This window comes from Urocitellus parryii, chromosome 2 (genome assembly GCF_045843805.1).
Source record: "Urocitellus parryii isolate mUroPar1 chromosome 2, mUroPar1.hap1, whole genome shotgun sequence".
Lineage (NCBI taxonomy): Eukaryota > Metazoa > Chordata > Mammalia > Rodentia > Sciuridae > Urocitellus > Urocitellus parryii.
In genome coordinates this window covers 146,332,687-146,359,987 of record NC_135532.1, presented here as the reverse complement: position 1 = coordinate 146,359,987, position 27,301 = coordinate 146,332,687, and the positions used below count along the sequence as shown (strand labels likewise).

General features: G+C 32.8%; 1 protein-coding gene across 1 annotated transcript in view; it reads right to left on the bottom strand.

Moving 5' to 3' along the window:
- Positions 1–27,301, bottom strand: part of Epha6 (EPH receptor A6) — an 808,761-nt gene that overhangs the window by 449,900 nt on the left and 331,560 nt on the right. The window contains exons 4-5 of the mRNA XM_077794332.1: positions 23,213–23,368; positions 8,881–9,216 (exon numbers count right to left, since the gene is read on the bottom strand). Coding sequence (XP_077650458.1) covers positions 8,881–9,216; positions 23,213–23,368 — 492 coding nt within the window. The remainder of the gene's footprint in view (positions 1–8,880; positions 9,217–23,212; positions 23,369–27,301) is intronic.

The following is a 27,301-nucleotide window of genomic DNA, read 5'->3' as shown; positions in this document are numbered from 1 at the left end:
TGACTGCCTAACAGAATAAATGTAAAGTCAAACAACTAGGCTTTCTTTCATAAAAATAGGTAAGTGAAACGTCAACATTCACTGTCATATCACTATTTAATAATTTATTACTTCATTCGGGGCATTACATACTAAGTAATATTTCAGGCATTCAGTTCTTGAAAATGTATATTGAATCTGATATCATATATTTAATTTAGTCTTTTTTTTTTAAGGCAAGCTCTCACTTTCACATCTCAAAAAGTAGGCTGCCAGCTATTCCATAGAAGGCACCATGTCTCACTCAAACATGTATCTTGGAGTGTCACAGTCACTGAATGTGTTTGCTGAGTAATACACAGGAAGTTAGTTGGAAAAGCAATGGCATTACTCTTCTATAAAATGTTTTCAGGACTGGCCTCATGACTATATCACCTGTGCAGTTGCAGAGCTCCCACAAGCACAGTGGGTTTAATGCCCAGTTACAGCCACACTGAAAGTTTTAATAGTTTTTATGTTTCCACTCAATGTTTTGTAAGATAAGCCAAATGAGTCTATGGAACATGCACTGGGAGATTGAAGACCACGTTCCAGGCAACCCCTTTACCATAGTCACAGAATGGGTTCTCTCAGGCATACTCCCCTCCTCTCAGCCATGCAGTCTTCCAATCTCTGACCCTGTCCAGTGGTTTAATCTATGTGGGTTAGCAAATGGGTTGATCTCACAGATGGTGGACAGCATTCTTGGAATGCACCCTGCTTCCAGTTGCAGATATGGACACAATGGGATATGGACATTATGGAAGGTCTAGGTTGGGTCTGCTAGACCTTGATATCTAGGTATGTGTCATGCAGATGTCATGTCAGTAGGGATGTCCCTTTCACCCAACCTATTCCAGGGAAGAGCAGCTCTAGGGAAGACGTGTAAAGACCATTGGTGGCTTTTGTTTTCAGTTGAAGAGGCTTCATGAGGAAGGATCCCTGGGAACCTGGGAGCATCTTCATTCTCCTGCTTGAGTATGCTTAGTACTGAGGGACTGCTCCATGTGTGGGCTCAGTCTCAGGGACTATCTTCTTCTTTTTAATCTTGATGTGTCTGGCTGACATTTCTGTTCTAATCTACTTGAGACAATTTTGTTGGCAAGTGTTAGGGGTTGGTTGACTACAGAAAAATGAATAGTGTAATTTCAATTATTTTGTATGAGACAGATGCTTTTATATTAGCATTTCATACTGGCATTGAGCTGTTTAAAGGTCAATGGTAAATTTTATGCTAATAATTTATAATTTTACATTTTTTTACAAATATGGACATTAAATGGGAAATAAGTAGCACCATGATAAACAGAAGAGATTTATATTTTAGTACCTTTTATGGCCCTTTTTCTTGCTTTTTGAACAAAGGGTCCTGCATTTTCCCTTTTCACTGGGTATCACAAATTATGTAGCTGGAACTGACTGTTTTAGAATCCAAACCAACAGAAAAGTGCTGAGGAATACACGGAAGAAAAAAACACTATTTAATCTGAAGATGCTATATGGAATTCATTTGATTAAAGATCAGCAATTAGTTTTTCAATCATTACAATTTAAGTAATAAATTATTAATTATGAAGAAATATCACATTTTAATGATAATCAGAATATCTGTCAACCTTGAAAATCTTTCCATTTTACTTCTACACAATAATGTACATTTAATCCTATTAATACTTATTTCAAAATAATAGTCTTTTAGAAAACATTTTAAAAACCTACTTATATTAGTAACTACATATGAAAGAGTTATTTTAACTGTTTTGTAGTCAGTTTTTAGTTAATGAAATCAAATTAGCTTCTGTTTTCGAAACAATAAATTGCACTGAAATTGGGCTAAAGAGCTTTTTAGACAAATGTCTCACCATAAAGTGGAAACTTACATCCTATGATGGGTATAGAATACACAGAACATGTTCATATACACTAATGTTCAATTTAGTTAAACATCTACTAACCACACTCATTTTTTACAAGATTTAAATCATTTTACTAATCAATTCCTACTATACCATTAAAATTGTCAATGCAATAGGAAAATCAACAAAACAGCAATTGTATCTATTATTTTATACTGAGTTATCTTTCCTGCAAAATGTGCAAATGAGAATTCCTCAAAGAAAACAACTGATGACTGTAAAAGCAAGTGGTCTGAAATCAAGTTCGGGAGTAAACACATTTCTCTAGGAATGTATGATCGCCAAGAAGAAAGCATGATTGCTGGTAAAGAATGGGTTAGTGTTGATTTAAACCTTTTGCTGAAAATTCTGCAGGCACAGCCTCAGGGGATTTAATGTGCATGAAATTCAGTATATGCCAAAGACTACATAGGCAGCAATTGTTTCTTGTTACTTTTCAGACCTATTTTTGCTTGAATTTAAGGCTTTGCCCTTTTTCTACACAGTGCCTGGAATATTAAAAATGAAATTTATTCTCCTCAAATCATGACCTGTTCAAGTATCATGTTATCAAGGGATATTTTGGTTTTCTTTCATAACCTCTCTTACCCATTCACTTTAAAATTTCTTACTCTATTTAATTCTTCATGGGATATATCACAACTCGCCACTAAAATAGTATGTCTACAAAGGCAGACATTGTTAACTGTTAACTGTTTATTTATTCCCTTATATTTTTATATGCTCAGCACATAGAAGAGTTCCTGGTGATAGTAAATATACAATAAAGAGCAGCTGGCTTGCTATTGTACACAACTTTTTGGGACAGGGGTTCAATTTCTCCAGCTGCTGGCTAGGAGTTAAGTCACTGACTAATCCTCAGCATATTAATTTCTAAGGCCTTAGGTCTTTTTTTATATATCATTCAATTCCTCAAAAGACACATAACAACAAATGACATTAGACCTAGAAATAAAACGATATTTCATAGGGGAAAAATTAAGCGTATAAATATCCAGATTTAATTTAATTTAATGTTTAGTAGCACCATAAAATTATTTAATAATGATTAACTCGACGGACATTTCAATTGTCTTCCATAAATAAAATATTGAATGCACTTTTCAGGGAATAATACTTTGCCTTAGGAAATAGGAAATCTTATATATCAATATAAGGTGTCTGTAACTTATGAAGTTATCATTTGCTTATGTATAAGAAATAAGAATAATACAAATAATATAGCATTTCTCTCTTAGGTAAAAAAAATCATGACTATTTTCTATTTTCAAAAACAAAACAAAACATGCCACTGTTTTATGTTTAATGCATTACTAATAACCATTTAAAACTTTCATGCTTAGTTTTTTAATTTATTGAATAGAGTTGCACAAGTTTTAGAACACTATTTATCAGTATTTCTGAGGACGACAGGGATTGTGAGAGATACTCAGAAATAAATTGTATTAAAATACAGGCATAAAAATGAATGAATGTGTACAGTGTCCCTAATTACCTACTCTAGCCATACACTAAAAAGCTTGGCATTTGAAATAGAAGGTATTTCCAAAATGCAGTGAACTGTACATCAAAAAAAAATATATCAAGCTTATGAATATATAGAGACTTTTGTTGATTTAAATCTATTTTCAATGTTAGTTCAATTAATTATTGCTGATAGCAGAATTATATCAGATCTGCAATCAGATGTGAGCCTAAGGCAGACCTATATAGTCACCCAAGGTCAGAGACAGGGGTGTTGTATTATTTTAAGAAGGCCATGAGTCAGACAAGTTGCTTTTAACAATAATTGCTTTAAAGACCCTTTAGCAAATATCAGCAGAATTGGTTTGTAATTTAGCATGTCTTTCACTTTGAACATACTCCTTAAAGGTTTTTGCATATGTCAGGATTTCTACAAACATAATTTGTTTCAGGTTGACTATCCATGATTAACACTTTCCTCTACTGCGTACTACCTGAATAATTACTTTTTACTGAACTACACACCTTAGTTTTCTTATCATGCACGGAAGATTAAAATCAAGTGTTTTCTAGGTGTTGCTTTCTTGTTTTGCTCTCTAATGAAACACCTTTCAATTACATTTAAATAAACTGTGAAAAAGGAAGGTTACAAATATAGCTCTAAGGGATTGGGGAAGTTGGTTAATTAAGATTTATTGCAAAGATTCCTAATTATGAGAGTCATAGTCTTAACTCTATAATCTTATTTATCCAACTGGAATAAAATAATCAAGGAACATTCCTCCTAACTACAGCTGTTATTCTATGTGATTTGGAAAGACCTTTCTTAAAGCATTGGTTTAATTATAAACAGACAGCAAACAATTAAGTCAGGATTGTTTAATGTGGTTTTCTTAATATTTCTTAAATATGAGAAAATAAACTCATTGGAAAGAAAAGGCAAACCAGCACAAACTTCCTCTTTAGTTTCATGTCCCACACTATGCATACATATAGTAGAAAAGCATTACTAATACAATTTTTGTATTAATCTATAATTTTTGTTGTCTAATATTTTTCTTCCATGCTCATACAAGTATGACATTTTCATGAACAATTTTATTATTCTGCTTTCTTTTCTCCACCTGTGGTTCTTGCAATGTATCACTGTCTTCTAATAAATGGTTTATTTCCTAACTTGTTTCATCTATTTTACAGACAACAAATTTTATATTAACTTTTAAGATCCTCACCCTAAACCTGTTTTACCTTTGTGAAATATAAAATATATACATATAATATATAAAACATACATTATACATAATACAAAAATACATATAATATATAAAAATTATCACGTTATGTTTGTGTGTGTGTGTCAATACATTAACAGTCTAGTTCCTCAATTTCTCAGACCTTGTATTCTTCCTTTTATTTAGAATTCCTTCTTTTTCTCCCAGGCTCATTTTGCCTTATCACATTCCACTCACCCCTCAGAACAGAACCCAAACTAATTATTACTTTCTTGGGAAGATCTAGTCTTATCCTCCAGCATTCTGGGTTTCTCTTTAGCTGAATTTACACAGTACTAATTACATTTTTTTGTGTGAAATTATTCATTATTGGCCTTTCCAGACTTTAAAGTTCATGAGTGCCCACTAGACATTCTACAAAAAGAATATACTCAAAAATATGTTGAATGTGTTGACAATTTCTGAATCGTACTTATCATTGTCCATTTGGCATAAATTAATGATATGGAATCTACAGAATAAAAACCAAACCATTTTTCTGTGGTTCCTTTGATCCAATGAAGTTGTGATATATATCAGATAACTATGGGAATTGCCTCTCATTCACTTGAAAGAGAAAACTTTCTCAAAGACACTCCAAGTGAAGTGACAGTAGATCCTTTCCTCTATTTGAGCTGTGAAATTATCTTATTAAAGGCTTGTACACAATGATGGCAATTGAGATTTGGTTCTTGGACACTCAGGTTTTTATAAACTCTTTTTAAATTCAACACTGAGTCCTGACCATTTTGAATAACATGTGGCATACTCACAAATTTAATTATTTCATATCTTACCCTTGCCTGGAACATCTGCATTTTCACAGATGTGATTCTCTCAGAATTTCAGACACAAAGAAGCTTTCTTGTTATCATCACATGGGGGTAGATGTTCAGACATAAGGCTGGCCATCATATTTTATTAAATATATATGTGGCAGTTTTAGTTGAGGATTTTTATATATTTTCCAACAAAATTTAAATATATATAGATTCTTAATTACTATTTATATCTACAATAAAGTCAAACTAACAATAATTTTTTTTTAATATTTTTCAACTAGGATGTACTGGTGAGGGTTATTTAATGATATCATCCTTTCAGAACAAATAGTGTCAATATGTGAATACATATTGTATTTTATTTCAAGATCAATATATGTCTTATATACATTAATATACTTTTAATGAAATAGCTCATTTTAAAATTGAAAGCCAACTTATATTTTATTCTAATGAGTTGAAAAGTAGACTAAACTGTCTTATAATCCTAGAATGAAAGTATATTGTATCTGTTTGAAATTATGTAAATATATTTGTATTTTCACATTAAAAATGTTTTTTTATGTGCTAAATTTAATTATTTTCACCCCATAGCTAAGAATGGTTATACTGGGATGGATATATATATACATATATATATATACACATATATATATTTATATTTATATTTATATATATTTTTATATGTATATATGTATTCTATATGTATATGATATATAGTATATATACATATATATGTATGTATGTGTGTGTGTGTGTGTGTGTGTTTTTTTCTTTTTTGGTTCCAGGGATTGAACCCAAGGGCACTTAACATTAAACCACATACCAAGCCCTTTTTATTTTTTTATTTTGAAGTAGGGTCTCACTAGGTTTCTTGCTAATTTGCTGAGATTGGCTTTGTACCTTTGATCTTCCTGCCTCAGCCTCCAGATATGCTGGGATTATAAGAATGTGCCACTTTACCTAGCTAACTGGCATATACTTTTGTTTTAGGTGACAGCAATAAAGGTCTCAGAAATAAACTGCTAAAGTAGAGAGTAACAGAAGACCCTAATGTGCTTTTAAATGATGACACAGTTAACAAGGTTTTATATCTACTGAAAGAGAATGGGCAATAAATAAAAGAAAATGAGAATTCCATTTTGAACAGATTTAAATCAAATCCTATGATGTAAAGCTATTTTTCAAATGAAAGAGGAAATTTCTTAGTAAATACAGAAACTTTCCATGTATTTTGAATTAACTTCACATCCATTTCATATGCTTTTAGTAAAATTTTGAGGTTTTCTTCCCATACACTTTGTAGGTTCAAATAGTAATAACATTTTTAACTTGGTGTTGTAAAGAAATTTTAGGTTCAAAGAAATTTGTAAACTAAATAAAGTAGGAAAATCCTGTACATCCTTTGTCCAGCTTCTTCCAATGTCAACTATTTGCATAGTACAAGAAAACTGAAAGTTGATATTAGTACAATCCAGATTGTTTGTGTAGTATGTGTGTGTGTGAGGGGGCGCAACTCTATGCGTATTATGACATACATAGCTTCCTGAAACTACCACCACAATCAAGATATACAAATGTGTTATCCCCAGAGGGCTCCCACTATCCCTTTATATCCCCATCAGTCCCCCCCAAATCTCTAAACTCTGACAAAATCACCAATCTGTTATTCTCCATCTCTACAGATATGCTATTTTAAGAATGTTCTAAAAGTAGAATTACATAGTACGCATCTTTTCACAATTAGTATTTTGAAAATATTAATTTTCAAAATTAGTATCTTGAGGCCCATCTAACTTGCATGTATCAATACTTGATTCATTTTTAATATTTAGTAGTATTCCAACACATTCAATTTGATTTTTTAAAAAACAACTATCTGCTGTTAGATTAAATTTGGGTTGAATTGTGCACATCCTTCTTCCCCTTAAAATTCATGTGGAATTCCTAAACTTCAGCACCATATGTAGAGATAGGGCATAAAGAGTAATTAAGGTAAAATGAGGTTCTATGAGAAAGACCTAATATCTGACATGTTTATAAGTAAAGTATATTAGAAAAATCTTGTGAAGGTGTGTGAGAAAATAGTCACCTTTATATATACCAAGAAAGAAGCCTCAGAATGAAATCAACCCTGCTGACAACTTGATGTTGGACTTTGAGCCTACAAAACTGTCAGAAATAAATGTATACTTTTTATGTGCATATAAATGTATACTTTTTATGTACATATAAATGTATACTTTTTATGTACATACACATACATACACACACAGTATGAATGTTATATTTTTATGTTGTGTTTGCTATTACTTTCCCTGGCAAACTAAAATGGTGCATAAAACTAGTTTTGTCTTTATAAATTTATATCATATCCATGTGCTCATTTATAATACCTTTCATTTTAGGAGGTGTTGGGACTGAATCCAAGTCCTCAAACATGCTAGGCAAGCATTCTAGCACTGAGCTCAATGTATAGCCTTATTCATAAAACCTTCTGCTCTAAGGTAATCACTCATGTATCCATATAATTTGTAAACACACCTTTAAAAAGTTTTCTTTTTATCTCTGAAGCTTTTCCTATATCATGTTCAAAAATATTATGTATACACATAAAAATCATGAAAGTTTTTGTGGTTGACAACAGCACAATAAAAAATTTAGAGGGTTATAAAGGGAATAAATATTTAATTGAATTTATCAGATTTTTAAAACAGTTTATTTTTCACTATAAACAAACAGCATTTATATATTCTCTATATATAACATTTATATAGGCATACTGTGTGTGTATACACATATACATACACATATATACACACACAGTATGAATTTTTGCTATTTTTAAGAGTGGATAAGGCTGGCTGGAATGCTTTTACAATACATAGAAGACTTGTAATTAAAATAACTTCTTACTATTTGCTTTTTTGACATGAAAAAGGAATAGTAGCATGAGAGGCAATTAAAATTCAATTCATTTAGTAACATTATTTATGACTGATGTTTGATGTTTTATGGACTTATTAAAAGATATTGTTATATGATTATATTAAAAATAAATACATACATATTAGGGAGAAGCATTTTATCTTATTAACCTTATTGGTAAGAAGAATTTTCAAAAATATCATTGTGTGTGTTAAGAACAAGAACATAAACCAAAAATTCTTGTTTTGTCCTGCATAGCATATATGTTTGCACTGTGCCTAGGGTGTAGGTCCATCAGGGATACTGTGCATAAAAAGAAATCATGAATCTTTTTAAAAATGTTTTTAAATTAGATATTGATAGACTTATTTATTTATTTATATGTGGTTCTGAGAATCAAACCCAGTGCCTTGCACATGATAGGCAAGTGCTCTACCACTTGAGCCACAACTCCAGCCCAAGGAATTATGAATCTTTTGAGAGAATAGCATTGGAACTTACCATCTTGATCCGTAGTCACTGTAATAGCTGTGAACGGTTTGGGAGAAAAACTCAACTCGGAAACTCCATTCATGGCTTCTATTTCAAAGGTGTAATTCACGTGAGACACAAAGTCAAGTACTACCACGGAATTGTTGATCAGGCCAGTGTGTCTTGGGATGAAGCGGAGTCCTCCACCACAGTCCTCACACTGGCTGGGGTCTAAGCCACATTTCTTACAGATTACACTGTATGTGAGATCTTTCCTCCCTCCTGTATCACTTGGTGGGCTCCATTCCAAAATAAGGGCTGTTTCATTGATGTTAAAAACCACATTCCTAGGAGCTGAAGGTGGCCCTAGAAAAAAGCAATTAAAAAAAAAAAAACAAACAAATGTACATGTATAGGACAATCAATCATGCTGCTAAATTGAAAACTTCATCAACAAGTATTTGTTGGTCTTTTATAGCTCTTTCTCTAATAGAAATTATAAAGATTATATGATTAAACATATCTGATTATGCCTAGTGAGGAAAGAGTCTTTAGAAGGTGAAGGCAGTCCATAGTCTAACTTTGGGTGTATGAATTCCAAAATTTAATGCCAAATATAGCAAATCTCCAAAAGATATGGTAACTATATTTCTCAAATTTGTTGACTGAAGAATATACAACAAAAATTATTTTGAATTACATGATGACTTCAATTATTATCTTACTAAATATATCATTAACTTCAAAATTTGAAAAATTAAAAACATGCACATGCATAATACACGGTGTTCAGATTTTCAGTCTTCATACTATGGCTAGTATGTAGCTAAAACCTCCATTCATTACCTTTAACAATCACTCAGATTCTGTTCTCCAAAGATTGAGAATAAATGAACATGAATTTAGAGAGGGCAGAAAATGAAGAAGAGAAATGGAAATTGGGGCAGCAGAAACCCTTTATGATTGCCTTGCCTATTTGAAGATATATAAGCATAATATGGCAGGGGTAAAAAGGAGCTATAAATAATATATGGTCAGGGTGGGGATGTGGCTCAAGCGGTAGCACGCTCGCCTGGCATGCACGGGGCACTGGGTTTGATCCTCAGCACCACATAAAAATAAAATAAAGATGCTGTGTCCACTGAAAACTAAGAAATATCTAAAAACACTCTCTCTCTCTCTCTCTCTCTCTCTCTCTCTCTCTCTCTCTCTCTCTCTCTTTCTCTCAAAAAAATAATATATGGTCACTAGACCTTTAATAAACACAAATAATTATGTCACTAAATGTCTGCCCCTAAAAGAAACGTGCATAATTCTCTTATCATAAAACAGCCGAAACCAAACTGTCTAGGGGTGAGCGAGCATTTTCTTCCTCCCTAGTTTTCCAGACAGATCACACTATGTAGAATCCTTAACAGCCTTTCATTAGCCCATCCTTTTAAAATTATGCCAAAAATCATTTAGACTTATCTGAGTCCTTCAAACTTCAGTTTCCTATCATTCACTGATCATATATTACCTGAAGGTCTACTCACTGTCAGACACTGTGTTAAGGGCTGTGTGTGAAGCACCACTGAATTCATAGGCTGTGAGAGCAGAGCTTACAATTAATATTTTAAAAAATAACTCACTGTATAAGTGGCTGAACAAACAACATATTTGTGCCATAATTTGAAAGGATTTGTTTTAAGAAATCTAAATCAACTCTCTAAATTTCTGTGGCCAAGAAAATCTACTTAGAAAATGGAAAAGAGTTCTTCTGCAACATGCTCTCTAGAAATTAGAATTTTGTGTAGGCTTCTTTTGAAGATTTCAAGCTATAGTCATTCATTCATTAAATAAATATTTGTTTAGTGACTACTATGAGGTAGATACTATGCTAGATTTTCAACTCCAAGTGGTAAAACATGGTAGACTTCATTATTTCTTTTTATTTACATTTAATGGACTGGTTAGATAAACATATGAATATAAAAAACAAATGAAATGTAAATTATAAAAAATATAATCATAGAAATTAAAGGACAGGAATTGAAATAAAAATTTTCAGAAGGACTCCTAGTTTTGGTAACATTCTATGGAAGCCCTGTAGATGTGAGGGGAAGGGTGTGCAGAAGAATGGGAGGAATGCTAGAAATTAAAAGGCTATGGTTTTCTGTCAGGAAAGATCTTTAAATAGTCATGGGACTGGCAGAAAAGCAATGTGGCTAGAGTATGTGGAATGAGTTTTACGGAACAGGAAAAGGCTATCTTATGCTGGACTACTAAGCTCACTGAAATGAACATGGAAATTTTCCTATGCACAACAGGAAGAAACAGATTTTATGCATGGAAGGAATGTGTTTTAAGAATAACATTTCAACTGCAATGGTCTGAATAAGAGGGGAAACAGCAGTGAGATCTGTTACTCAGAGTTAAAGTAGCATAATACTAGCTATAAATCCATGTGATTGGCTTTGAAGTATGAAGAAGTGTTATATTTTCCTTTTTCTTTCTGCTAGATCCTCATTTCAGCAATCTGTAGGATAGGTTCCTCAGCCACCTGTATTCATGTTATCCACAGCTAGACCTAGAAATGTGATGGGTAGTGTTTCTAAAAGGTGCTGGGTGTCTAGATTTATGCCATTTTGTATTTCAGAGTGTTTAGAGAAATATCTGCCTCCAATAAGGAAAACATGGAGAAGTTAATGAACTTGAGCACAAGTGCAAAAGTGGTTTTTACCTTCAACCTAGACTTATGCCTGGGAGATAAAAATTCATTATCATTATCATAATAATGTCTTCCTACAGAATGACATATTCATATTGTTGGTTTTTCCTCTTATTTATAATGGAAAACATGAATTATTATTCACTTATATCTCCACGACTAGGGAGAATGTTATCAATTATCTTATGGGTGTCTACAAGTATATAACCGTCCGCCTGGAGATACTTAGAAAAAAACCAGAAAGACCGACACCCCTCTTACTCAAGGGCCCTCATACCAATTTGCATGACGATTAAATAGCTTTTTAATTGCTGTTAAATTATGCCAGCTAAACTGTGATTTCATGCAAATATTAAGCTGTAATGACATGCAGTGAATCATTTACTAAGATTTAGAACTTGGAACAAAGAGAGACAATTAATTCTAATCCTCACATTCACTAAATTATGTGTCACTGGGCTTTTATGAATGTGGCCTGATTGCTTTGTTATCATTTATAAATTATACAAAGATTATGTGACATGTTGAAAAAATAACCTGGCAGAAATAATCCTTTTGGAGACATCTGTATTAAAAACTCTCAGGGATTTCCTCATGTGGATTTTTTTTCTTTAACAAAACAAACAATTCACCTAAGAAAAACATTCTCCACCCTTCACTCTGCAGACTAACTTTACAAGAAAAATGGCAATTTTTCTAATTTTCAACTAGCGAGTTTTCAAACTCCTCATACAATAAGTCTAACTGCATTACTTCTATTAGTTTATCTATAATGTTATTTTCTACTAGTGTTTCTACTAGAAAACACGTTTTTGCTTCAATTTTGATTTCCTCTTAACACTTCTAAAGAATAAAGAAATAGTTTTTTAACAGTGAAACTTATGAGAAGCTTCCAGCAATAGTGTCTCTTCCCTGTTCAGGAAAGCCTCTGGCATGGCAGGCTCCCATCTTCCTGAATAGCAGAAACCAATCATACATGATTTTTATTCCATTTTATTTTGTTTTCGGTTTTTATGTAAAATTTAAAAAACATAAATGTGTTACTCAAATATATCTGTACAGTGTGTTTAATCCCAAGTGATACCAAATCAAATTGAGTTTGGTGCTTGAGTAAGACTCCACTGGCAGACTGATGTTTGAGACAAAATGTAACAAAATTGCTTCACTTTGTTGACTCTACCATTTCCACAACATTTGTTCATAAGATCTTATTTTCCCCAAAGCAACTGGAGGGATACTAGCACTGTGCAGAACATCCTTAAATAAAGGCTAAATCCGGAGGAGAACAAGCTTAAGGGTAATATCTCAGATACTGCTTCACATGGTGTAAATTTATATTTTATGTTTATAATTATAAAATATGTTAACTGATAAATGGGCCGTTTTCATATTAACTGAAAAAGTATTGTTCACATTTTTAACTCTATTGCTAATGGTGGTTTGCTGATACATTTTTTGATCTTAAGAACAAAAAAAGTTTTCATATGAGGATAGAAAGTTATGAAAGAGTGTTGCTTTTAAATTCTATTTGACCAGTTCTTAAGTTACTAGCTTCATTAGCTTAATGACTAACCAGGAAGCACTGGTACAGTTTCCTAATAGAAAGCAAATTTATTCATGTTTGAGCTTATGAAGGAGGTATGCTAACCTGAGTCAAAGAAACGTTAAAAGCACATACTGAACTATCTAAAAATGTTTAGGTAAATACTTTTGCAAATGAGTAAGACTGTAGTATTTACCAAAGGAAAGTAAATACATTGGTACAAATTTAAAAAGTACAATCATAGACATTAATATTGTATTAAAATATGTTTATATGTTTACAAAAAGACACAATTTAAAACATTCACCCTTTGTGTCACTATTAATTTTAACTTTTATTTACAGTCATATTGTAAATCTAAACATGCTTTAAATGTAATCTTTTAAAAATGTACCTAAAAGAATCATTTGTAAATAAAATTTTGTATCCTCCCCCTCTAACCACTTCTTGCTCTATGTATAATTTATTTTTTAATTAGATATTTGGAAAATTATGTCAATTAATGACAAAACTGAAACTATAATGTGGACACTATGAAAGAAGTATATCCATTAATTGAGGTTAATCTATAGGTACAAATATTATGTGAAAGTCATGAAGCTATTTAGCTTAGAATGATACATCACTATTTTACATTTAGTTTTGTTTTTAAACTCTACCACATTGTGCTCTGCCTAGAGACAGAATGTGTGGCAAATAAATATTAAAAGTATTTTATGTAGTTCTTTTATTTCAAGTATTGTCAAATATGAATTTTTTAAAACAAAAAGTAAGTAAAAATTATTTTTTTTCTTAGAAGAGACACCCTTAATAATCCTTAGACCATTTAATAATTTTATATATGAAAGACCAATTAAGATTTAAGTTTTCAAGGTAAATATTCCTCAAAATTCAGCAGCATGTATACTTCATATCCTTTGCATTCTATGTAAAAAAAAGCTGGCTTCTCATTATCTTCAATATTTTTATACCTACTTTCAGTAAATAAATTTTTTATCCATTAGTGTTCTAATAGTACCACAATTAAAGATTTGTATGATTTTTTGATTTTCTATTATTCCTAAAATTCATAATTAAAGAAAACAAATATAAAAAAACAAATAGACAAAGTATCATTAATTTCTAAAATAAGATCTAAACTACTCAGTTTTATATGTAAGTGCTCATAAGTAGGCCCTGGCCATTTCTGAGCTTCTTATCCCCTTTGTCTGCTTCTCAATGCTTCTACACATGGTGTTCCTAAATTGCTTTTACCTCGTTTTGCTTTGTGGGAAACTCCTACTGATTCTTCATGTTTGGATTTAGGTGCTACCCTCTTTATGAAAACTCCCTGCTTCCTAAGGCAGAATTGGTCACTTTTTTGGAGGGGAAACTAAGGACTGAATCCAGAAGTTCTTAATCCTCAGCCAGTTTTATTTATTTTGAGACAGGGTCTTACTAAGTTTATGAAGCTGTTTTTGAACTTGTGATCCTCCTGCTTCAGCCTCCCAATCTACTTGGATTACAGGCATGTGCCATTGTGCCTGGCAGAATCACTTTTAAACCTGTTAGGCATGTATTCAAGAAACATAGCTAACTCCAAAGAGTACATTTGGTATTTTCTGTGATTTATTTTGTTGAATCATAATAACCCTATCAAGTGGCTGTAAACCTTCCCATAATTTTAGCAAATAATCTAAATATTAAATTTAAGTACTTGCATTAATATTCACAAATTGATGATCCAGTTGGATCCAAAGGTAACATGTACTTTTAACTAAAGGAACGAATAATATGCATGGTTACATGTAAACCTCCAAGAATTATATTTCAAAGAGTACAAATTTTAACAAACACTGGAAAGCAGAGAGTTCAAGATTATAATCTTTGTAAGAGTCTGGTATTACTGATTAAGAGTAGTGCTACATGATATGGAAATCAATAGCAAGAATATTTTAATCTTGGTGCTGAACTAATAAACACCCATAACAGAATGGGCAGCTACCATCTTGCTCTACCCATTGCCACTGAGGAACAAATAAAATCTTCCAAAAATTCATTTCTATAGACACTTGAAAAGGAAATATTTGTATCCCCAAATTTCTACATCATAGAGTATGGGCATAATTATAACTTGAAAAAATTCCAAAGTGGTAGTTATAAACTCAACTTATAAATGTAGGAAAAACAACAACATCCTACATCTTAATACTAGCCTTTGTAAAATTATGCATGCTACCATGTGGTTACATGTATCACCCATCCAAGCAGTTGTGCTTTTTTATTTCAGTTGAGAGATGGAAAATCAAGGAGCCAGAATGGTTTCCTTCATGCAAAACTTGAATTTACAAAAGAAAGGAAAGAAAAATAAATAGAGAGATGGGGGGTGGGAACAGACATAGCACACTGAGCTAGGGTGTATGTATTGTGAGCATCCTGTATCCACCATAAAGTGGGGGACCTAAGTAGAGCAGCTGACAAGTGTAAAGAACTCCTCTCCTGCCACATCTAAACCACTATTTATTCTACTCAAAAGAAGAGTGAGAGAATAATGACTTTCTAAAGTGGCCAATTATTCCAGCAATAAAGGAGCCATGCTTTACAATGTTAGCTTTAGAGCAAAAGTAAATTGAAGTTTTACGCTTTCTTCACAATCACTGTCATTGTATATCAAATACAAAGACATGGATATTTGCCTGTGTATTAGGAATGAAGTTGCACGAAATTGTTTTTACTCACAAGGCATTTGATTACATGTTTAGATAATCACAACAAAACAAAATCCTTAATGGTGTGCATAAGGATTATGCACACATTTGATTTATGTTTTTTGTTTAAACTTTTCTAAGTAACATAAATTTTTGTTAAATAAATGAATCTTCCAGTACCAAATAGTAGCTTTTTTTTCTTTTAAAGTTACTCTATTAATTTAAACACATGAGAAATATCAAGGTAGAAATGCTCAGATCATGGAATTACATATATTTTTTTCTAGTATCTCACTCATTCACCCTTATACTCTTACTCCATTTCTCTGTATCTTTTCAATTTCAGCCTTTTCTGCATGATAAGTACTTTTTTAGCAACTCTTTTCATTCTACTTTGTTTCTCCAACTGCAGTGAGTATTTTTCCTTTTGGCCTGAAAAATCTTAGATGGTTATTTTGATAAAGAACTTCTTGGCAAGCAGCAGGGTCTCCTGTGCTCCAAATAGCTCTCAGAAACCACCATAATTGACTGAGAACTGATACTTCAGAGGGTCCTCCATAGCTCAACCCATAAGTACAGAACATATATTAAGGAGTCACCTGAGAAATAAGGTGAAGAGTGTAAGAAATAGATTCAGATATAAGAGAAGACATTCCACATTTTAGTTTAAATTTCTTATTCCTAATTTCCTCTGCATATCTTTTAGTTCATGCAAATGGAATATAATGAATTATTTTTTTAAAAAAAGAAATGGGTTCAAATCTACAAGCATGCTGTTGGTGAAAGTGCGCATAAGGACTGTTTCAGAGATGCATGTGTAGTTAAAGGAGAGGTGGAGGCAGACTGAGCCTTGACCTTGTGTGTGTGTGTGTGTGTGTGTGTGTGTGTTTTATTGAAGTACAATTTGGGCAAAGAGCATTGGGGTTTGGGCAGTCTTTATTTAGAAATGGGAATATGATCAAGTTTTCGAGTTGTTCTTTGTTTTTGTTTTAAATATAGTAGTAAGTAATTATATGGAAGATTATTTGGGAGAGTTAGAAGGATACTTGCCAGTAGATTAAATTAACCCAATAGAGAATCAAAGAATTTGACTAATTCTTGAGCTAGAAACTGATGTGAGGAATGGAGAGATGATATGCTAAAAAGGAGAAATGATAGAACATGTCCGGGGAAGAAGCAGGGGAAATGTTTATGCTTTGGAAGCATGACCAAAGGAGGATTAATTGGGATAAGAAAAAAAAAAGAGCAAGGGTAGATGAGCAAGTCAAGGTAGAAAGCAATGAAACAGGCTTTGGCAGGTTAAGCTTGAAGTTATTAGTTTTATCATCAAATATTTAGTGCCTCCTATATGCCAGTTGTTATTCTGATTGCAGAAGATGCAGTTTAGAAAGAACATCTCTGAGCCCATGATCTTTGTCATCAAGTGTGGAAAGAATGACACTAAACAAGTGAGCAAGTTTATAAATAAACCAGGTGCTTTTCAAAGAATTATATAATCCACATATCATAAGACACAATGACAAAAAAAAAAGAATAAGTAGAATGGATTCTATTTTTGAATGGGTGGTCAAAAAGTGCCCATGTTAAGAGCTGATATGTGATCCTGAATAGCTAAAAGAAAACACTCATAAGAAATCTTATATAGAATGCATTCAAGTAGAAGAAACCACTTTCAAAAAGGAAAATAAGCTCAGTATCTTTGAAGTGTAGTGGCTTAATAAACAAAGGGAGTATGGAGTGATACAAATTCAGAGGAGTGGGCTGGCTTCCACAGATATCAAGGTCATCAGATCCCATAATCAGTTGATGAGAAGACTTTGGATTTCATGAGAGAGGACTGGGATGTAGATAAAAATATGAGCATCACTAATCTACGGATGGATTTGAAACCATGGGAGAGAAAGAGAATATGTGTCAAGAATGTGAAGAAGGGAACAAGAGGAGATTCAATATTTAACAGGTGAGCAAAAGAAGAGAAATCATCAAAGGTAACAGAAAAATGCTCATAAAACTAGGAGGGTGAAATGGAGTTGCAATGTTTTAGAGTAAAAGAGAAGACACATTTTCCGTGAATAGAGTGATCAGCAGAGTTAAATGTCATGAATAATGGAGAAAAAGAGTTTCTGATACAAAATGGCAATGGACATCATTGGTGATCTTCTTAGATGTTTATAATGGCAGGAATAAAAATCCAGCTGCAGTAGAGTGAGAAGTAAGAGTCTAGATGCAATAACTTAAGAGAATATTAAAAGCAAAAAGAAAGCACTAAAGTGACTGCTTTTCCAAAGTGTTTGTTTTAGAGGAAAGAAAAACCAAACCAGAAGCATTTTTAATGATAGAAATTTGTGCACTATATGTTGCAAGGAAGGAGTTAGTAGAAACAAAAACTTAAGACAAGAAATGAGTAATAACAGCCAGGCCAACAGAAGGTTGAAAGAGCAGCTCACTCTCACAATCTGAGAGATTAGACATGAACACAAGACATTTAGTTTTCAGATTGCAGTCATTTGAAATACATAAAATGCATTATGTTGATAAATCACATATATGTCTCAGATTTACAAAACCAAAGAGATAATAAAAGTCTTAATTGTGAAATCGCATGCCCTCTTGTACCAGAAAATTTGGGGTTATTGTTTTTTTTTTTTTTTTAGGGAGGCATTGGGAAACAGGTATTTTAGGGTTTTCAAAGTCATATCCATTATATGTTCACCCACTATACCTATCATTGGGGTAAACACTAGTCAGTGCCTAGGGAAAAAATTTTTTTTTTGTACTGGCAGTGAGATAATGAGAATATAGTAAAGAAGAAAATAAAGAGGGGCAATGGGCACTTCCCTTGTCTCCAATCTTAAAGAAATGTACTCACAAAACATCTGAAATCTATCTGCACTGTGGGCATGTAATCTATCCTGAACATTCCCCTTGCTTGTGGGAACAGTGTGGCTTTCCTTTTCTTTTTCTTTTCATTTATTAATATTCTGTGAAATCACTGTTGAGAAGAGATTCTTAGAAAAGCCATTGGGCAGGGGGAGGCAAAGAGAAGTCTGATACTGGGGATTGAATCCAGGGCTTTGTGCATGCTAGGCAAGCACTCTGCCACAAAGCCATGTCCTGGGCCCTGTGACTTTCCATTTTATCTTGCCCTCCACTCTCACCACTGCTGAAGTGCACATGGGTAATATAATGTCCAAATCCTGTCCATTTAGTCCTCCAACTTATTTCTCTGGAATTGGAAAATAGTATGCTGAGGCCATTGTGGCCCTGGGGTTTACCACCTATGTGTGAAATCTTTTCCTGCTAGGCCATTTATTGGCTAAATGTCATCCATTTCCAATATTTTGGTTTTTACTTAGAAATATATAGTAACCATACATTCAAAAATCTTAGTTACCTTTCTCCTGCCCCAGCACTAAGGAAGAAATGTTTACTTTTAAATGTTTACAAGGTTCTCTGAAAGCAATGTTTTAAATGCTATAGAGACATAGATTCTGGAAGTTAATGGAATTTGTATCAATTAAAATTTGGCTATTGTTTGCATTTAATGAAAAACAGGAATATTTGATACCTTGTTGGATTCTCAGACTCAAAAGTTCTACATCTTGCTATATTTACCATGGACATCTTAAGTCCAATTGTTCAATTGTTGGGTAGGGTAGTTAGCCATGAACAGGTGGATACGGGAAAGGACAATGAAGGACAACTGAAAACCACAGGAGCCTTAACTTACAGACAAGTATCTGGAAGATGGCACCTGGTATATCAAACCTCCCCCAACCTTAATTAAGAAAAACTACAGTTTCCCAGGTTCCAGACCAATCGATCGTGTCATCATTATCTCTTGTAGCCAAGTTTCCAGGACCCTCCCTTATTAGAACTATGTCACAATCCTTAAATCACCCCAATAGCCAAAACATAAAGACCTTACAAAAAAAAAACTTGATGGTCCTATTCAAAGTATAGAATAAACCAATTAAAAAGATGGAAAATTAGATAAAACAGGGGATTCAGTTTTCTTAAAAATTCCAAAATTGTGAGCACCATATAATCCTCTCTTTAGGTGGTCTATGTAATTCCTATGCTGTAAGCTACACTCACATCTTAGTCTATTAAATTTTGCTTACAATTCTGTGTTTCACTCAAATTCTTTTCTGTGGAGTCATGAGAATCAGCAAGGACAAGAGTGATTGCCCCCACTCTGCAGAGCAGGCCCCAGCCTTATAACACAATGACCTCCTAATGTTTTTATTTTATTATTTTCTTCTTCACAATCTAATCATTTAATTTTTTAGGAGACAGGATGTGTTTTGGAGTTCATGGTCCTTGCTTATTCTACATTTATTGTAGGTGTCTCAGTATTAGAGTATAAATCAGAAAACATTAATGGTTCGAGATAGGCTTAAAGACATAGAGCTTAATATATCTTGTGAATGGGGTTAAAAATTGAGTATGTTCCTGTTTTTAGATGGTAGGAATAGAAATTATGGAAGCTGTGAGCCCAGCATAATAGTCTCAACATAAATTAGTATTCAACTATTAAATACTTTATTAGAAACTTTTCAAAATAAGTCATCAAGTAACAACTTACTTTAACAAACATGTGTATGTAGAATCTGCTACATGCAAAGTATCATTTTTAAGTACTTTTCAAATAACTTAATAATCACGACAGTAGTAAAAGGTATATATTGTCATCACTATATATGGTGCAACTGAGATTAAGAGAGACTAAGTAATTCGCCCAACTTTACCTACCTAATAAGTACCAAGATTCATTCTCAGATAACCTAGCTGTGAAAGGAAGTGCACTTACTATATACACTATGCTATGTCTTTGGTAAACAAGTGAAAGAAGTCCTCAAGGAAATAACAGAAGAGGCTTGAGAAGAGATTTTTCTATGGCTGAACTAGGGAAACCTGATTAAGGTTCCCCATTTCACCTTTCTTTGGAAGTTTTTTATTTTGATCCCTAATGACAATTTAGGAGGCAGCATTTGCCCTGGCTCTTTGGCATAAAGTTTTTTTGTTTGTCTGGCTTTGAGCTGATTATTTTGAGAAATTGCAGGTATAGGAAAAGCTCTGAAAACAGAGTTACTCTTTCCTAAGGAAAATGTGCATTCATATGGAAAACCTCCTTTTGTAAGGGTGTCTATCTTTTGGGGAAGATAAGGATGACTAAATCATCAGATACTCTTACCCTAAGGAAAGCTGTGACCTAAACTTACATAACAGACTTGTCTTCTGATGCTTACAAGCACCTGCCCCATATTGACCCCTTCTAATACCCTGCATTCTTGTTTCAGTTAAAAACGGCATTTTAGCCTGAATCAATTCCACTTGTTTAACCTTTGCTTTTCTCTTGTTAATCTATCTTATGTTACAGAGGTCTGTCATTGCTGAAATCTATGTGTGTGTGTGTGTGTGTGTGTGAGAGAGAGAGAGAGAGAGAGAGAGAGAAGAGAGAGCAAGAAAATTGTTTTTCTCTCCCCAATAGCAAAAATGGCACACTGTTCCCTATCTAAAGCTCTGCCCAAAGATGACAGAATCATAAATTTCTTTGCTTCCTCTTAGTCTGACCAAGGCAGGGTAGCATTTTTAAACTGTAATTTATACTATCAAGCATTAAAAAAGGAAATAAAGAAATGATAAGCTGATAAATACAACTATATGATTCAACAATGAATTGATAACTTTCCGGATTCATGTACATTGTTTGATCCTATATTTATATCCTTAGCTAGTCTCTCCACACGATAGCCTTCCCAGCTACCTACTCTACTATACCTTAGAAGGATTCTATGAATGGCAACCAATTGATGCCCTCAATTTATGGCCAATAAATAAATAAATAGAGAAGATTCTCCTCTGTCACTCAGGAGACTTTGCTCAGTGTCCTACCTAGGTTTTGAGGGATGCTCATCTCACAGGAATGCAGCTGTTTGAAATAGTTCCATATAGCTAAGCTGGAGTGTGTTGTCCACAGTATAATACAATAATATGCAGTAATATAAAAAAGGGATTACACATCTTTACTAATAAAAAGTTTTTCTGTTAAAACCTATCTTCACAATTAAATGAGAACCAACAATATTCAGAATCTTTATTTTCTTTCTTATAAATTTAAAATACCTTCTCTGAAAAAAAAAAACTAGGTAGTTATTTCTCAGGTTTTAATTTTCTGAAGAAACAAGCCTTTCAGTATTTATACTCAGAAAGTAAAAATTATCGCTAAAGAATGCGTTGAATTTTTATTAAATATATCTGCAAAAACTTTTTTGGGGGTTGGGTACTGGGGATTGAACTCAAGGGCATGCAGCCACTGAGCCACATACCCAGCCTTATTTTGTACGTTATTCAGAGACAAGGTCTCACTGGGTTGCTTAGTGCCTTGTTATTGCTGAGGCTGGCTTTGACCTTGCAATCCTCCTGCCTTAGCCTCCTGAGATTCTGGGATCACAGGCGTGCACCACTGCACCTGGCGGCAAAAACATTTTGCAATGAAATCTATAGTAATGCAGACAAATCTATAAATGGCATCAGTCAAGTTCAAAAAATGGACCATCTCCATCATAGTCTCTAAAGAAAATGTGACATTACATGATTCTCAATCTATTTTTGCTCCTGTGGAATTACATAAAAGAAGCAACATTTTGGTATCAATTTATCACTATGAAAGCCAAGTTTCACTAAAATAACTTGTTTATGATTTTAATAAGTTTTTATAACTAAGGGGTGACATTTTCCTTTTGCCTCACCTAGAAATTCATTAATACATCCATTTCTAGTTTATAAATTAATCCTCAAATATTCCATAATACTTGAATACTAGAAGTCAACAAATAATTTTAAATTTTAGACACAAGCATTAAAATAACCTCACATTTAGATTTAATATTCTATTGTCTCTAACCAAAAAACTGAAGAGGAAGTGTGAAGTGAAATGTGGACAAATTTAAAAGTATATTCTTTTAAAGAAAAGAGATTTTCTGCATAATAACTACAGAGATTTTTAAAGTTTCCTCTGGATTCTCCCTCATACAAAAAACTTCATAATACTACATTGGTGTGCCTTAAAAAGGTCAAAGCAAAGAACAGAGGTTTTATTTATAATTTCTCATGTAGTCTTAAACTACTGAAATTTCTTAAAGACAGATTTTTGGTTAGGAAAATCTGCAGGGCCTCATGCCAATTCTGGTATTTGTATATTGAGGGTCAGTATAAATTTTGAGGAGTAAACACTTTCTTTATAAGTTTTTGAAAGCAACCATGCTGAAAAGGACAGCTTTTTCCTTGACTATTATCAAAGACAAATGGCACTGATGATACAGGATTTTGTACATTCACTTATTTTTTTAAAATTTCAGATAAAGAAATCCAAAGGGTTGGAAACAGGATGTGCAAATCCAAAATGTAGAGACTTACTGGTACATGCCATAGAAGGTGGATCTTTCACAGCTCGGAAGTAACCCTTTTCACACTGACAAACAGATGTTGCTTCCATGTAGGTTAAACTATGCGGAGGGCATTTAGAACACTTTGTGTTACCAGCAAAGGCTTTATAGAATCCTGGTCTGCAAGCTGTAAAAGCAGAAGAAACAATTTCTTTTTAGTTATTATGCTAGAGTTCCTCTGTACAACATATTTTAATTTATACATTTTTAGACATCAGAGTTCAGCATCATAGATACACAGAAAGGTCAATATATATGTTACTAATATGTGTAATTAGTTATTCAATGTTAGTATCACAACCATGACATATTTTAGCTGAGGTTGCTTTGTAATTTTTAAAAGTGTACCTAAGGCATGTATTGATTCAGCCTTACATACAAACATGCACATACACACAAAACATCAGTGCTTACCTAAGTGAGAAGATGCCCATTATTGGCAGTAAAAAAGATGATTTTTGTAGAGTTTGGGGAGATGGCATTAAATAACTAAATCATATGGTTCAAGTGTACTTAGATTTTCATTCCCCCTCATTCTTTCTAAGTATGCAAAGACAAAGCCCCAGTTTGGCTTGATGTGTTTTTAACACCTCTGTTAGTAGTTAGATTTTCTTTCCTGGTGGCTGGGGCTGTGAATCAGTGGTAGAGCACTTGCCTGGCATGTGTGAGGCACTGGGTTCAACTCTCAGCACCACATAAAAATAAAATAAATGTACTGTGTCCACCTACAACTAAAAAAAATACACATTAATTTTTTTTCGTTTTTGTATGGTAGAACTATGTTATTTTTGATAGTTTATGTTTACTTTTATTAAAATATTTTAAATGATCTATTAATTTAAGATAACTATAAATTATTAATTTTACATAGTAAGAAGTTATTCAGTATTAGTATCAATAAGCAGTGGTGGCATATGAACACCAACATCAGTCTCTTCTCTAACTTCATGACAAGGTAGTGCTAAAAAATTAATAAGAAAAAGGACTGTGTCACCAAAATATTTCTCTAAACCTGTGGAAATTCAGAGTGTATACATAATAGGTAACCCTGCTCACATTTTTCATAATTAAAATTTCCTTAAAAGCCTGCAATTTCTAAGTTTGAATTTATTATAAAGGATTATTAAGAAAACATATCATAAAATTTTCAATAAAACATACTTATTTATATTTTTTCATTAAATAAATATTCTCTACTTAATTATGCAATTTACCATTCCAAATGTTTGGGTTTTTATTAATTTCCAAATAATTTCAAAAGTGGAACCTCTTGAGAAACTTAAATAATAACTTTAAGCTATTACATTATTAAAAATCTAATAAACCAATTTAAAGAGATATGTATATCTAAATGGAGAGCTTGCATTCAGAGCATTCCAATGTTATTTTTAATGTCACTTAAATATTATTTTAAAGATAGATAAGAAATATTTCCTTCTTTTGTCAGCTCTTCAAATTTTAGCCATAAACACTGTTTATTAGATAAAGTAGTATGCTTTTACCTTAATTTTTATGCCAACAAAAATTTTATTTATTTGCGATAACTAATACAAGATTTTAAACATATACATCTTATATGAAAGGTTTTAAGCTAATATGCTATTTCCTCTTAGAATTTTCTTCTGTGCTTAGAGAAAAGCTTGCTTCTGCCACAGAGAGCATATTAGAAAGCTTGCTTTTACCAACTGCTCTTATCCAACTATGCAGAAGACTTCCTCTTCCCTTATATCCGTCTTCTTTTTAAACAACATAGTATCAGTGAAGCTTCCTTGCATGATCCCCTTTTTAAACTGCAACTCCTGCTACACCATACCACAATATTCCATATTACCCTTCGCTTGTTTTTCTTGCTTCCAAATGACTTAGCAATATCTGACACATGATATATTTAATTTTAGAAACCATTCCTCATGAGGATGTGAGCTCTATTAAACAGAGATTTGTGTCTGCTTTATTGACTGAAGTACTTCTCCAGGGCTTAGAAGAGTGCCAGGCATTCGAAGCCCTCTATGAGTATTGGACAATAAATGAATGAGTTGCTGAGGGGCTCCCTTAATTTCCATAAATTCACCATGCTCTTTCTGCTGCTTTGAGCCTTTTCTTCTGTTGAAAACCTCTCCTCTATCACCATCTTTTGACCTACTTGTTTTGCTAACTCCAGGTCAGGAGTTAGGTCTCACTTCTTTAACAAAGCTATACTTAACTTCCTAGAAAAAAATTAGTTTCTCATTAATCTCAGCCATTTCCATCCACATTAGTTATTCTTTGGCAAACACTTATTAGATGTCTGTAAGCTCTGGGAGAACAGGTTAGCATAGGCTTAGTGCATGTCATATAGTAGGTGCTCAATATATAATTATTTAATTGAACTGGACAGTGTATGATTACTCTGTTAACTAAATTTCTGTAGAGAATCATACATGTGGATTCAGTGCACACTGTGATCATGGTACCATTATCTTAACTATAAATTTATAATTTTTCCTTGCTGAATCATTGCATAATAAGTAAGAGATAAAAGTAGTTAGTATCTTGAAAGTGATTTAACTATGACAGAAAAAGGATAAATATTGCAAGGTGACCTAGCTATTTAAAAATCAGATTTCCATTTCAAATGATCATCTATGCATATTTGGATTTTCTTGCTACTGTGCACATATACATATATGTATTCACACAAATAATTCTGCTGACAAAATCTTAAAATACCATTGTCCTAGGCATTTATATTTTCTTTATATAGCATACATTAATAGTATATAACCTAAACCTCATCAGCTCATACCATAATAGATCATAACTGTTTTATTGCATCTGTAACTTTTAAGTTCCTGTGACTGCCACAAAGCAGAAATGGGTATTACAATTCTAGTATTTACAATACATAGCAGATTGCAAGTATATATTTAGTTTTTATAAATGCTTGAAAAATTGAATGAGTGAAATGAATAAATGCTGAGTTTACTAACTCTGTGAGATCACAAGAACTTTATTTGGAATGAGCATTCTGTGTATCCATTTGGTTTGGTTTTGCTTGTATTTCTGCTAAAAATGGGATATCAGTACTTTCTGAAAATTTTTCACTGCACTTTGATATACCCTTTATTCTTTCTGTTACTCCCTTGTTTCTGTTTATAAGATATGTAAGCTTCTGCTTCCAGAGAGCAACATAAACAAAGCACTTCTTGGTTGATTGCTTGCAACCAAGATAAGAAAAACTCCCAACATGTGTCAGTAGTGTACAGAATACTGTTGGAAAGTTAAAAGTTACCTGATGTGGCAGTTTTTTGCTTCTTTTAGAAAAAGCTATACAGATATAGATACTCAGCTCAGTCCTTCATTGCCTACAATGATTCTAGTTATTATAGCTTCTCTCCACAGTAATATGAATCTATAATTTAAATCCACATCTCTAGGACTACTACATTCATCTAAGGTCTACCTGTCTCTATTTTGTCCCTATTCAAGTCCACTCCACAGTTAACACAGGTTACATTTCTAAGTATGAAGAAGGACCATTTTGCTCTATTTTCTAAAGCAGGAATTGCAAATCATTGTTATTTGGCTAAATGTGACTCAGTACCTGATTTTGTACAGCAAATATGTATAATTTCGAGATAAATTTGATTTTTGGCTCTTGATATACATAGCCTAAAGTATATGCTATATACTCCTTTATAAAAAAATACCAATACTTGGTCTCTAGAATAGAGTCTAAACTCTAATGTTTAAATTTCTTCAAAGTTAGACTCACATCTATTTTTCTAAATTAACCTTCCACTGCTATAAAATTTTAGTCTTGCCACTTCTCATATTTACCATACTTTTTTAAAGATTTTTTTTTAGTCATTGATGAGCCTCTGTTATGTTTATTTATTTATATGCAGTGCTGAGAATTGAACCCAGTGCCTCACCATGCCAAGCAAGCATTTGTCACTGAGTTACAATGTCATAATATTTAACAGCTTTATTTAGATATAATTGTTATTCAAAAACTACAAAGTGTACAATTTGGTAAATGTTGATGTATGTACACAACTGTGAGACATTACCATAATCA